At 52.0% G+C, this 13,580-nt stretch overlaps 1 protein-coding gene across 1 annotated transcript; it reads right to left on the reverse strand.

Moving 5' to 3' along the window:
- Positions 1–380: 380 nt before the first annotated feature.
- Positions 381–7,038, reverse strand: PDZK1IP1 (PDZK1 interacting protein 1). Its single transcript, XM_074152610.1, has 4 exons — positions 6,963–7,038; positions 3,029–3,137; positions 972–1,070; positions 381–453 (listed from the first exon to the last, which is right to left on the reverse strand). Exons 1-4 carry the CDS (start codon positions 7,036–7,038, stop codon positions 381–383), a joined length of 357 nt encoding a protein of 118 aa, XP_074008711.1.
- Positions 7,039–13,580: the final 6,542 nt, after the last annotated feature.

Raw genomic sequence — 13,580 nt, forward strand, 5'->3', positions numbered from 1 at the left:
AGCTGCCTGGAGGGTGGCTGGGGATGTGGGGAGGTCCCAGGCACCCAGTGGGAGCCCCTCCATGTCTGGAGCAGGTCAACATCCTGCAGGGACCAGGGACATCAACCTCACCAGCCAGGTGGGGTGACCACTGAGCAGGAGAAGTGGCACCTCCAGCCCTCTCCTGGGGACCAATGCCCACATGGACATTGGCCCCCAAGGCAGAAGAACATATCCCGCAGATGGGAAGGGAAAAGATCGGGAGATGGTGGTGCCATGGAGAGGTCAGGGACCCACCGCACACAGGGGATGCCGGTGCAGAGGGTCCCTGTGAAAATGCCCATCGCAACAGTGGGAAGCAAAGTGAGAGGAGGAAGGAGGGAAGATGGCCGGAGTGCCTGCTACATGGCAGTGGTGATCACCTTCTCCTCCACCTCCAGGGAGTTCTCGTAGGCGTGCTTGCTCTCTTTGGACCTGCATCAGTAGGAAGAAGTACAGAGGTGAGCTCACCCCCAGCAAGACCAGCCTCCCTGAAGCCACCACCAGGGCTTGTGCTGGCTGGTGCCAGCCATGCATTGAGCGAGGGGCAAGGTAGGGAAGACAGGAAGGGTCCCCCTGCCAGGAGAGCAAAGTGTGGGGTGGGAGTTGCTCTAATTTCTGTTTTGACAGTCAGCATCTGCATGATGACCTATGGCCACTTTTGTTGGTTTCCCCTGCTTGAAAGGTGTGATGTAGCATAAGAAAAATGTGGTGTAGCTGGTTGCAAGGTGGTGGATGGACCATGGGTCTCAGCTGCAGGGATGGGGAGAGACTGGGGAGAGGGGGATATTCCCTCACTGCCTTCTCCTTAGCCCCTGGAGAGGATAAAAGCCCCCAAACCAGGTACATGGGGGATCTGAGACCCTGAGTGGGAGAGGCTGTGGCTCTGCATGTCTGAGCCATCCCCAGGGGACAGAGCAGAGCCCAGGTGCCATGGGGAGGGGGTTCTTCACCTGAAGTCAGCCGCAGCAGTTAGGTATTTCCCATCATGGCCATTGGATGTGACAGCCTCCTGCTTGTCCTCAACACTCACCACCGTCTCGACATTTTCCCTGGAAAGGGAGAAGAGAGGAGCTGAGACAGAGCAACGGAGGGGCCGTACCAGGGAGCAGCTCGTGATGGTGACAGTGCAGAGGAAGCGACTGCTCCAACACCACAGAGACGATACGGGACCTGGACGTGTGATCCTGGCCTCAGACACCCACCTCAGCCCCCTTCCCAGTGGGACATGGGTGAGGAGATTGCAGCAGATTTGCACGGGCCGTGCCTGGACACCAAGTGTCAACTCCTGTCTCTGAATCTAGTACTCCCAGTGCCGGGCTGGCAGTCAGCAAGACTCATTTGTCAACACATGGGATTGTTTTCTCCCACTAACTGGTTTTTCCAGTCTTCTTCTATGTAATCTGTTGCAAAATAGTCCCCTATGGTCCTGACTGACACCGAGAGGAATTCCGAGGCTCTGCCGGCACCGTAGCCCTGGCACAGGAGGGTGCACACGTGCATGTCCGTGTGTGCAAATCCGAGCAGCTTCCTCTCGGATGCGAGTCACTCACAGAAGGAATTGTAGGGCAGGGACCAGGTGTTCAACCTCAGCCAGACCCTAAAAGCTCAGCTCTGGAGCAAGCCCATGAACCGAATGGCCCTGGGAGGGTTTAGCCGTGGTGGGTGGGTGCACGTCCACCCTGTGTGCACATCCCTGCCTCCTCCAGCGCTCTCCCAAGGGTGATTTGGGAGGTTTTTCCGAGGAACAGACTGGCATAAACAGGCAGTGGCTTGGGCTGATAGCTGCTGTCACAGTGACAGCGTGGAGCTGGCAGAGGTCCAGGCTGCCGAGCCTCGCTGACGGCTCTTCTGAAGAGAGGCCAGATTAATTAAAGCAAGCCGCCATCCCCCCCTCAAGCCCTCCTCAGCATCCTCTGCCTCCAGGCTGGGAAAGAGGCAGCTGGGCATGGGCAGAGGTGGGAAACACCATCCCTGCCTCCCGCTCTGTGGGCTGGGGGCTCTTCCAGTTTGAGGACAAAGGTTCCTCGTTGGGAAACAAAGACTGCAGCTGCAAATCAGGTCACATAAATACATATATATACACATTGCATTATGCACTGGTCCTGAATGCGTCTTAAAGGGCCCCCTTTAAATGCATCTGGGGCAGAAGCCAACCTGCTGAGCATCGGGGTACACCCCAAGTCCACACTTCCTTGGCCTGGAGAGGCTGGAGGGATGTATAGACACAAGAAGACTCCAGCACCTTTGGGTGCAAAGCCCAAAGTGCCCGTGCTGGTGCAGAAGAACTGGGAGCCAGGCTATAGGGCACTTTTGATCTTCATCCCCTGTTGACTTTGGGCTCAGATTCAAGATCAAGTTACTGCAGCTTAGCCAGTTAGCCTGGGTCGGCTGAGCAGGAGCAGCAGCCTGTGGTTTTGCTTGGCCAGCAGCTTACAAAAGGTAGCCAGTCCTGCACAGCCTTTTTCTGATTAATAAGGCCACCTCATTTGCCTGTGCCATGGGCTCCAGGTGGAGAACACTGCCATGGCTTGGCTACCTCCCTCTTCCCCCAGCTCCTCTCAGTGTCTTCTGCTGACTTGGCCCGGTCTGCTCTGCAGATGAAGTTATTTGGACTTGTTATAAGGCACAGATATAAGGCACCTGGGAGCTGCACCCCAAAATCCATAGGGAACCAGGCTCAGGCCAGCCCCCCGAGATGTGTACCCGTGTAAACCAGCCATGATGCTGTGGGTCTCCCATCTTTCTTGTGGTAGCATCCGAGTGCTCTGCTTGGGGTTACCCCTGCACAGGGAGCGGTGGGGACGGATGGTTTACACTTGCACCTGGCAATAAGTAACCGGGAGCAGAGACCAGGACAGCGAGACCAGGACAGGGAGTCTTTGCTCTCCCTGCCTGGCAGCGATCACAGTGTTCCCAGTCCTGGCATGGGGACGGAGGCGACTGGAAGTGACCCGTGCAGAGGCAGTTAAACCCAACCTGAAACAAGCCCCAGGGCTCCCACACTTACACTTTCTTCTTACACCAGAACCTGTTGACCACGAAAACGATAGCCACCAGGACTAGAAACACAACCACTGCAATGACACCCTGTGACCACGGCTGGAGGCTGCCCCGGGCTGCAGAAAAATAAGAGGACATGTGTTAGAAATATATCCTCAGGCTTTATCTGCTGAGCTTCTCCTGTCCAGCTTCTACCAAGAGCTTGGTCCTGCAAAGCCAAGCAAGAGCATGTTGCTATTAGTCCAAGGCAGGCTTACCTGGGTGATTGCAGTGAAATAAAGTGCAAATAACAGTAGTTTCACTGGCATTTGCATGTGGAGCATGACACCTTGCAGCTTTAGGGCCCCATATACACATTCATATAAATACGCAATGGGGTGCAGACGACTCTGGGGTGGGGGGACAAAGGGCTGGGAGACATGCAGGGAGAAAGGGAGAGAGGAGAGGAGAGGGGATATTTGCCCAAAGTGGCAGGGAAAAGAAGGCAGAGGGGTTTCAGCAAAATGTTTATTCTCCTTCCCCAGATGCCACAGACGTTGTTTCTGGGTTATTTTCCAAATGCTGCCTGGTAAAATAAGGACCCTGCAACAGGGACGGTGTAAAATTCAGTTGTCACTCTCACAGCAAATGGTTGCCTGCGTGGATTTCAGTAAAATGCACCATTCAACAAGTTCCCAGAGGAGCAAACAGATTTATGACGGGAAATTGAAGGCTGAGGCGTTCAGAGCAACAGCCTCCAGCGCAAAGGCCAGGCAGGGCTGGGCATGGGCCAGGTGGCTGGGGGGTGGCCGGGAGCCGGCTGCTGCATCCCTGGCTCCTCCGGGTTGGGACAGCCTTACGGATTCATTTTTCTCTAACCAGACCTGAGCAGTGATACGGCCATGGGTGGGAAGGTTGCAAGACGTATTCCTGGGTGTGGGAGGAACTCAAGGGTAAGGTGATGAGAAGAAGAAACCTTGTCCCAGTCCTTGTCAGGATGTCTGCTCCTCGGCTCCCACCAGTCGCTGGGCAACAGAGCACTTGTATGGAGTCAAAGTCATCCTTAAGTGCTGTCCTGAATATCAGCACCGAAAGGACACCTTGTCCATGCAGGCACACCCCTTTGGGATTTAATTACTAATTTACTGAGTCACAGCTTTTCCTCTTTCTGCTGATCGAGATGCCAACCCTTGCACACAGATGAGGTCCCTCTGTGCAGGCGGAGGATGTTCTGTGCCAGCCCCAGCATCAGCCTCGGACCACTTGGACCCAGCCCCTACCACCAGCGCCCACGAGGCTGAGCTGCCCCAGAAGTGGTGCATTGGTACTTCAGTCCAACGCAGGAGCTTTGCACTAGCTGAACACTTCATCTGTCTCACAGAAGACAAATCTCTGCTGTAAACAGCAAATAATCTTTACTAGTGTCAATAAAGGTGGGTGGTGCGCTGCATTGCATGTGCAAACTCCTCATCCACAGCCCTCATCTCCTTCCTCGGGTCTTGGAGAGGAGGATTGCCCTCTGGTAAGACCTCCAGCTCCTTGAATCTTTACTGCAACAGGCTTTTATTTGGAAAAAACAAACAAACACACACAACAAACAAAAAAAAAACAAAACCAAACAAAACAAAAAAAACCCCACAACCAAAAAACCAAAACAAAGCTTTTTCCTCTTGGAAGTGGAATCAGCCTGGCCAGTGGACTCACCTCTTGTGCCAGTCCGAAAAGCAGTGGCACCCCTGGGTGAGTGGCCGGGAGAGCAGCCCCGAACAATGGCATTAGGCCCCTCCATCTCTCTGCAGAAACACTTGCCATGTTTACTGCAAGGTCACAGGGCCAAAACTCAAGCAGGAGGAATTCAGGCGGAAATTCCCTCTTGTATCAGCGTGTTTTGGCTGACATCCCATCACATCAGTAGGCTGCTGGTGGGGATACTGGAGGGGACAGTTGCAGTCCAGGACTTGGTCCCCTCCTGTCCTAAGTGATGGGTGGGGATGCTCCTGCCCCTGCTGCCCACCACCCCCATTGGCTGCAGCCCCGAACGCACCTATTGCCTCCAGGCTGAGCTTTGGCTCGCTTTGCTTCCTCCCTCGCCCTGCCCTTGGCTGTTATGTCAGCCAGATTTATTTATTAGTTGTAGTTTATTTTTCCTGTCGGGGCCAGGGTTTCCAACCGAAGCCTAGGAGGGGATGGTCAGGTCCAGTTAGCTTTCTGCTGGGGTTAAGGGAGTTCAAGTTCAACCAGAGAATGAAGTCAGTGATGACTGAAAGCGCCAAAGCTGCATTTCGTGATCTTCAAGCAAATGAGGTGAGAAAATAAGTGGTAGGAAACCTCCTCCGAGCAGCCACACTCAGGAGGTACTGTATGTTTTTGCAAGCAAAGCCTCACTCGGGCAGCTGTTTCCACCAGATTTCAGAGCATCCAAAGCCAAAAGGAAAAATACCAAACCAAAATCAAGAGGTTCTGGCTTTAAGAGACCGGGTAGAGCCTGGCTGCAAGAAGAGATGAGGATAGCAGCTGGAACTGCAAATGCCTCTGCATTGGGCTAAAACATCCACATGGGTGCGGGGAGCTTGTGTGGGCATAAGAAAGGAGGAATGGGAACCAGGCAGAGGCAAGAGCTTGATAGCATCTTCTTGGGGAGTGAGTATGTAGATGGCAGCCCTGGGGGGCACCACCTGACTGGAGCCTCACCGGAGCACTCCTTGCTTCCCTTCCAGGAGGGATGGCCAAAAGGATGAGTCTCACCTGTGGAAACAGGACTGTGTTCCTGGAAAAATGCTTTGCCAGGGAGGTCCCTCTAGGGACAGCCTGTCCCTCCCGTTCTGCCACCTCCTCTCTGTTTCACCCCATGGCAATAGTAGGATTTCCCCTCCCAAACAAAATCTTCTAAGCCAAACTAAGCAATGTGGGACCTGCAACCCTGACAGACGTGTGTCTGCAGCTACAAATGAGAGCAAGGGAGGTGCCAAAACCAACACAAGTCCTTGCATATGTTATAACTCCATTTCCATAGTCAACGGCTGGTTTGAAGACACAGAGCTGCTTTTTGATACATCTTCCCTGAGTGCTTGGAAAGCATCGGCTGGCCCCTGTCTTTTCCCCTCTCCAATGAAGCTGTGCCACGCTCTGAATCCTCATTAAAGGTTTTGGGTTTTTTTCTCTTTCCAGGCAACAGCAAAACTTTCAATCCTGCTGACAGTGGAGACCCCAGACTGCTAAATCCTCACCAAGTTGGTAAACAAATACAGGAAGAGCGGTCAGGGCTGGGGCATCAGAAGGAGAAAGGGGGAGGGAATTTTCCAGGACTTTGGCAGCATCAGAAGAGTTTTAATTACGCCTTGTTATTTGTAGCTTTTCACAAGGCCTTCCACAAATTTCCTAAAAATAATGCCCTAGTCATAGGAAGTTTCTTTATTAAGTGTTCGGGAAGGGAATGGGAGGGCAATTTGCAGAGGAAAATATTTGCTCCCTCACCTCGGCAATGATCAAAATTACAGATTAACAGGAAAAACTGCGAGCTCGGGGAGCGACCCAACGTAATGCTTGCCCAGGGATGAGAGCGAGAAGAAAGGAAAAAAAAAAAAAAAAGCCTTAAGAAAACAGATTACTCATCTCGGTGCACAGTCCTGCCGGAGGTAAATCAGAGCTACGGAGAAATAAACCTCGGATGGCAGTTTCAGCCTTCAGCAAAACAGGCAGAAAGTCTCCGTATCCCGGCTCTGGCAAGACCTCCCAACCCACCGGACACCCACCGACCCATCGCCCGCTGATGTGAAGCCAGAGCTGAAGCTTGGGCAGGAGCTGGGACGTTTTTTCTCTTCTGAAGAGTTTTTTTCACAGTTGTCTCTTGTCCCCAAAGCCACCCCCCCAAGCAGCTCCCACCTGCCCAGTGCTCAGCGCACCTTCCTGCCTTCCCCCTGCCTCAGTTTCCCCGGGGAGGTCAGGCAGCTGCCTGCACTTACCTTCCTGGCAGCAGGCAGGCTCCAGCAGCAGGAGCAGCCCCAGGAGGAGGAGGAGGAGGTGGCAGCGGGCAGGCATGGCGGCAGGCAGGGCCACCGGCTCTCGGGGCGCGGAGGAACAGCCGGGCGCTGCTCTTGGGCACACCGCCCTCCCACAGGAATGAGTGCTTGGTCAATTATCAAACGCATTAACGAAGGAGGCTGATGCTCTCACACCTGGTTATTCAAATCCTGCTGCGGGAAGGGGTGGAAGGAGGTGCCTCTCTCTTTCTTCCGCGGAGGAGGCTGGTGGGGAATATGGGGCACGGTGACTTGAACCTGACAGTCCCCTTAGGGCGTGGAAGGGGACTTGGCCACAAAACATTTGCATCAGCCCAGGAGGAAGAAAAAGACTTCCCCAGCATGGCTGTGGCACTCAGGGAACGTGGCTGAACGGGACCTGGGTGTCCCCTAAGTCCCCCTCTCCACAGCAGGAGAGCCGGGGGGTCCAGCTATGCCCCAGCTCTGACACCCCTTCCCACCCCGCGGGACCCGGGTCCTGGGGATGCAGGGAGCTGCCCGGCACAGCTCCCACTCGCTTCCCGGCTCTTTTCTTTTCAGCAAGTGTCATTAACAGCCCAGCAAAACACATTTGCAGCTTAAAAACCATCAATTTAATAAACCAGACTCGATGCCAAGTACTGCCTCCCACGCCCCACGCCTTGTTTAATGGAGAGATTGTTAAACTGAGCAAACACGGCGTTCATTTTATTGAGCCATCAGGGTTGTTTCCAAAATTTCTTCGATACCAGAAGAGCTAGAAACTTATGAAGACCTGAGGCAGATAGCAAAGCTGGCAGGGTCTTCACATCAGCTGGGAGGATGCTGCAGGATGGGGAAAGCGTGTGGCAGGCTCGTAGGTTCCAACTTAAGCAGCTTCCCAGCCTGTGCTGGGTTTGGATGGCTGACAAACCCACCCTGCAGGAAGAATAAAAGCTATCCGGCTTCACGGCTGCACAACTTCAGTTACTCCCTGAGGAAATTTTAGAATTGTGAGCCAGTGGTTTCATCGTCAGTCTTCTCCTCGTGTGTCATAGCGTCTCTGTAAGCCCAGCCCCGCAGAGCTGGCGAGCATCCCCCTCAGCAGCATCCCAGCTCCCGGCCTCTGGGTCTGGTGGTCCCCTCCACAGGGACCCCACCTGGGCACCAAGTCCCCAGCCAGGCACCCACAACGGACCCACGCTTGGGAACATGCAGCACCCTCAGGAATACATACCCACCAGCGCAGGATTTTCCCCCTTCATCCCTCATCTTTCCCCTGGATCTAGAATAATGTCATTTATCCTGAAAACAAGCTGGAGCTGGCTTGAGCTGCACAAGACTGAAGGCCAGCTCCTGGTTCTCTCCCAAATTCCTTTCCATGGCAAAATCTCCACCTGCAATGTGGGATAATCCCATTCCCAGCCCTGCTAGTTATTGCTTACGAACTTCTCGGGGCAGGGACTTTCCCACTGCACCCAGCAAGGAAGCGGCAGGACAGGGACCTGCCCATAATAAGGCCATGTAAAAACAATTTAACCCTGTTACAGAGTAAAGAGAATGGCTTACGAAGAAATTAAAATGAGAGTGAACTTTGGGTTCTCCATGATGACTTGCTTCCATGTTATCTATACAGGAAAGCACGCAGAGCTTGCAATCTTTGCTGCCTGTTGTTGCTTGTCTCTTAGCAAAAGCCCAACAAAAACCCTGGCCGATTAGAGCAGAAAGCTTTATTAGCAGATCAGAAGTTCTAGAGAAGTCAGTCCTGCTGCTGCCCTTGGAAAATTCAAGGTCTGAGACATCTCTCTGATATTGCTATCCACCCCAAGTCACGCCTGGGGCTGCAGCAGGTTGCTCATGGTGTTCCTTCTGGTCCTCCTCCACGTGTACTCCAGATTGTCTTCTCACCCCAGGGCTCTGCCCAGACTAGCTCTGGGGACCTTGGGCTGATTTTCTGAAGATAGCAATGATGTCTCAAAGATCCATCCATATCCTACGGTGTGTTGGGGGGTGGGAGGTGGGGAACGGGACAAACCAGACCCCAAGATGAAGGCAGGGCTGCTGTGCCTTACAGACAGGGGTCTTGCTGTTGGCTCCCTCCTGAGGAGAAAATAGCACTTTGCTATTGCACATTCCTACATTTCTAAGAAATTTAAGGAAATGTAATTGTTCTGGGCTTGCTGATGAGGGCAGGGAATCAGCTTGTTTGCTTATCTCAAAGCTCCTCTGTGCTCCGACTGTGCATCTCCTTTAGCTCATGGCAGCTATTAGGAAGGTATGCGCTATTGTGGCCAAAAGCCTGTGGCACCTGCTTCATTGCATATTGCGTGGCCCAGCCTGGGGGGATGAGAAACAGCAAGTCACTGTAATGGCAGCAGCCTTGTTGCAGGGGCAAAGTCAGAAATTTTGACAAATAATTAGCCATCCGGCTCGTCCTTTTGTCATTCTGGCTGTGGTTTGGGTCCTGAAGAAGGGAGAAGCTCTGCCTTTCCAACCTGCTGGAAATCTTGCTGTCTCTCACACTGATAACTTCAGCAGTGCCCAGTCATGGTGAGGCAAAGCCCTACAGGTCCGTTTTACAGGTGAGGGAAACCGAGGCACAGAAGGGGCAAGTCACCTTAGCAGTAGTTAGTCAAACCCAACTGGAGCCAGACCCAGCTCAGTTCCCTCCCAGGGACTCATGTGAGCAGCTGCCCACCCAACAGGTCACACAAAGCAGGTCGTGGGATTTCAGGATTTACAGTGATGTCCTCCAAAAATTGGCATTTTTTCCCCCCAAGAAATATATCTTCTTTAGTCAAAGTTAACTTTTGCTCAAAGCAACATTCCCGAGCCTAAAATGTGTTCCTGGGTGATTATGGCTCAGAGCACAGATGCCAGTTCCTCTTCGAAAAACGTTGTGGGGCTCTGTGTTTTTATGGAGGTTATTTTTCTTTCACTTCCTTCCTTCCTTCCTTCCTTCCTCCCTCCCTCCTTCCTTCCCTCCTTCATCCTCTCCATCTCCTCCCCCTCTTTTGGAAAGAGCCATAAAAACAAAGAAAACAGATGAGAGCAAGGCTGAACGGCCCCTAAAGACGAGATTGTATTTTTCCTGGGAAAAAAAGTAATGATGAATTTGTTGCATTTCAATAGCTGCTCCAAAAAGAAAAGAAAAAAAACCACAAACCCAATTTTTAATTGCTTGATTCTTTTAACATTTTCCATCAAAACCAAATATTCCTCGCTTGCCCCAGAATTCTCTCATTTCCCATTGACATTGGCTTTCAAATCCAGCCTGGGATGGATGCTGCCAGGGGAGAGACAGAAGCTACTGCTGTTATAAAAGGGGCGTTTTCTTGACCCAAGGTGCCACTGTGCATAAATGGCAGCAGAAAAAGGCTTTTCGGCCATCACAGCTCTATGCTTTCACTTTCCCTCATTGAAAATGCCTTTGAACAGCAATATATTTTCTTATTTATGTGCTGATGAAAATCCCAAAGTCAATGGTGTGGTTATGGGGCACGGCCCCACACTGTCCCTGTCCTCCCACCACCAGCCTGGGGTTCAGCTGGGCTGTTTGCTCCCCTCCTGCACACACACCCAAGGCCAAGGGAAAAAAAAACACCTCTCGGCACTTTATTAGACATTTTATTAGACATTTTATGAAACCATTCATGACTCCCCCAGGGATGATGCTAATTGCAAGCCTTGAATAAGCAGCAGAGAGCAGGGGTGGCAGGGTGGTGGCCGTGATCCCTCCTTGACCCTTCTTCGGGGAAGACGTGGATTTTCCCCTTCTCCTCCCAGGCAGCCTGGATGCTCTGGTGGGGTCAGCCAGGACCGCTGCTGGCAGGACACTCGCTGGGAGTTGGTACCCAGCAGCCATCTGAGATGGGAACCAGATATGGCACCACCATCGGGCACCAGAAAGGGCCGTGCTTCTCCCTTCATTTTCCCTCAAGATCTGGTCAGTAGCATCACTGTGACCTGTGTGTATTTTGTGGGACCCTCTGGATGATGTTTCTACACCGGTTGGGTTTTGGCACAGGTCTCTGGGCAGTGTTCTCACTGACCGCTATCTCTGCTGGGGCCTGATGGGCGATGCTGCTGCTCTGTACATGTAAGGGCAGCAATGGGCTCTCTCCTCTATCCAGCTGCCCGTTTGCACATGGTTCCCAGGATTTGTCCTCTCTGAGTTTCCTGTTCCTCTGTCTGTGGGGTCAGTAGCTGCCAGGGATCTCACAGCACATTCACATCAGCCTCAGGTCCCACAGCCTTGAGAAACTAAGCTGAGGAAACACCTACCTGAACTGTTTCACCTTGCTGCGAGGAACCAAACTAAAAATCCCTGAAACGAGAAGAAAATCCACCCACCTCCAGTCTGCCTTATTGCTGGGGAAAGAGTCTGCATCCGTGACTCCCCCTCGGCTTTCCCAGCTGTTCAGAGGACACATTGCACCCTTAATCATCTCTGAGCGCAAGGGAAAGTGCCGCTGCACTGCTGGAGTGACAGATAGCTGGGATCCCAGTACGTAATGCTCAGAAAGGGAGAAGGGAGCTGACTTCGCTCTGGATATTCCCTCCTGCCCAGCAATATAGGATGGAATGAATAATTTACTATCCGATCATCTCTAATCTTCATCCCATAAAATCAGCAGCAAGCTGGGAGGGTTTTTGAAGCCTCCAGCTGCATTTGCTGATAAGACATAAGGCAGGAAAGATTGGAAGCCCATAAAAATGATAATCTCAGGCTTCAGTGTAACTTGGTGGAAGGGTTTACTCCTGTCCTTTCATTAAGGATGGATTTCATGATCTTCCTTAAATAACAACATGCCTTCTCATGAGGAATCTCCCATCCGAAAACCGATTGCATCGTCGTTAGGAAATAGGAGGCTAAGCAGCCAGAAAAAAATAGCCGGAGCACAGGTTAGCACAAGGGCCAAGTCCCTGCAGAGCGAACGGCACCTGCCTTTATGGGGAAGGAGGGAAGAGGACAATCGGGGGCAATTTCCAAATGCAGAGTGAAGCTTTAGGCATAGGGCTCTTTCTGGGAGAGCTGGGCACCGGCACAAGCTGCTGGGCACCGGCACAAGCTGCTGGCCACAAACCTGACCATGAGCCTGGCTGTGGAGCAAAGCCCCAACGTCCTCAACCTGGACCTCTTTGGTGCAAAGAGAAACATTATGTCTCATTTCAGTCTGGTTTGGTACAGCAGCATCCTCTCCATCCCCTAATCCAGTGAGACTGGCTGTTGCCTGGGAGAAGAAAGAAAAGGCAAAAACCCAGCTCATCAATCATTTCCACATGAATCTCAACCAAGATGGCCAAAAGGAGGAGAAGGAAAAAGTTGGTTGGCTTGGTGTGGGTGGATAGTTTCAGGAAATAATTATCCCAGAGGCCAGAATAGGAGAAAATTAAAAGTGTAAACTATAATCAGATGTTAAGTTGCTTTTCTTCTGCTAATTGAAATAATGTTTTCTCTGCTACCCACCACTCTATCCCTTTCAGATGCTAATCCCTATCAAACACGGACTTACAATTACAAATTCATAGGCATCTTTCCCAGGAGCAGAAATTGCTTTGCCCTGTAACCTCTAAGATGAGGTCTTAGTAGGAATTCACGAGCAGTCGCTGGTAAAGCTTCATTAGCCGGAGAGAATAGACAAGGGCAAGTTGCAGTGCTCCCTAACCACTCTAGGGAAAAATTAATTTAAATTACTTTGTAAAGTAACAAGGCCAGATAATGTGTTTCTTTCTTGGATTATTGTTTTCCGACACCCTAATGCGCTCATAGATTAGGATGCTTTGCCTGTCTTGATGGTGGTCCATACTAAGTTGTGGTTTATGGAGAACAGAAGCCTTTGGAAGGAGAAACATCAACCCCATGGGCCAGAGCTGGATGGAGACAGGGTGAGGATCTGGCTGTTTCTCACCAGGTTGGGTTTCTTGGAGGCTGTTGGTGTAGCAGGGAGCGGCCACCTCCAGCACAACTTCAACACAGCCTAGAAGAGAAACCTGGCTATTGAAGGTGACACTTCAGTGTTTCCCTGGTTGAAAACTGGTCCAAGCCAGTGGAAGGAGTCCTGTTGATTTGGGGCATCTCTAGATTTGTTTCCCGGAAGCCAGACCCTGAGTGATGCTGAGCCCCCTGATCCCAAGGACTGGACCAATATGGGAAACCTCTTCCAGAAGCCACCATCCCTCAGCAAAGGTACTGGCCTGGGGTTGATTCCCAACTAGCTAAAACCTAAAATGCACTGAAATATGCTAAAATCCAAGCCTGGACCCCCAGGATGGGGGGCTGTGATTTCTCCCCTCCCTCAGCCCCTGCTGAGCCTCACCAAAAAGAGCTGTACTTGTCTTCCCCAGGCACCAGGCTGGATGCTCTTCATGCTGGGCTTGCAGTTTGGTGTGGTTTTATGGAGGTTTGCAGTGAGCCAAGCAAGGGGCCACGGGAAGATATGGAGATAAGGGCTTGGCAGAGGGGCTGTGACTCTTCCCAGTGCCCTGGGCTCACAGCCGAACTTTGGTGGGTGCTGCCAGGGCCTGGCGTTATTAACCTGAGACTTGTCACACAGAATGGGCCAGTCTGGCTAAATCCTCGGGGGACGCGAGCATCATTCA

Source organism: Numenius arquata, chromosome 8, assembly GCF_964106895.1.
Source record: "Numenius arquata chromosome 8, bNumArq3.hap1.1, whole genome shotgun sequence".
NCBI lineage: Eukaryota > Metazoa > Chordata > Aves > Charadriiformes > Scolopacidae > Numenius > Numenius arquata.

Excerpts from the sequence above, each read along its gene's own strand:
- PDZK1IP1 (XM_074152610.1), bottom strand. The coding sequence starts at position 7,038 with ATGCCTGCCCGCTGCCACCTCCTCCTCCTCCTCCTGGGGCTGCTCCTG. Across the intron at positions 3,138-6,962 it reads GCCTGCCTGCTGCCAGGAAG|CCCGGGGCAGCCTCCAGCCG; the intron begins GTAAGTGCAGGC and ends ATTTTTCTGCAG. Across the intron at positions 1,071-3,028 it reads TTCTGGTGTAAGAAGAAAGT|GGAAAATGTCGAGACGGTGG; the intron begins GTAAGTGTGGGA and ends CTCCCTTTCCAG.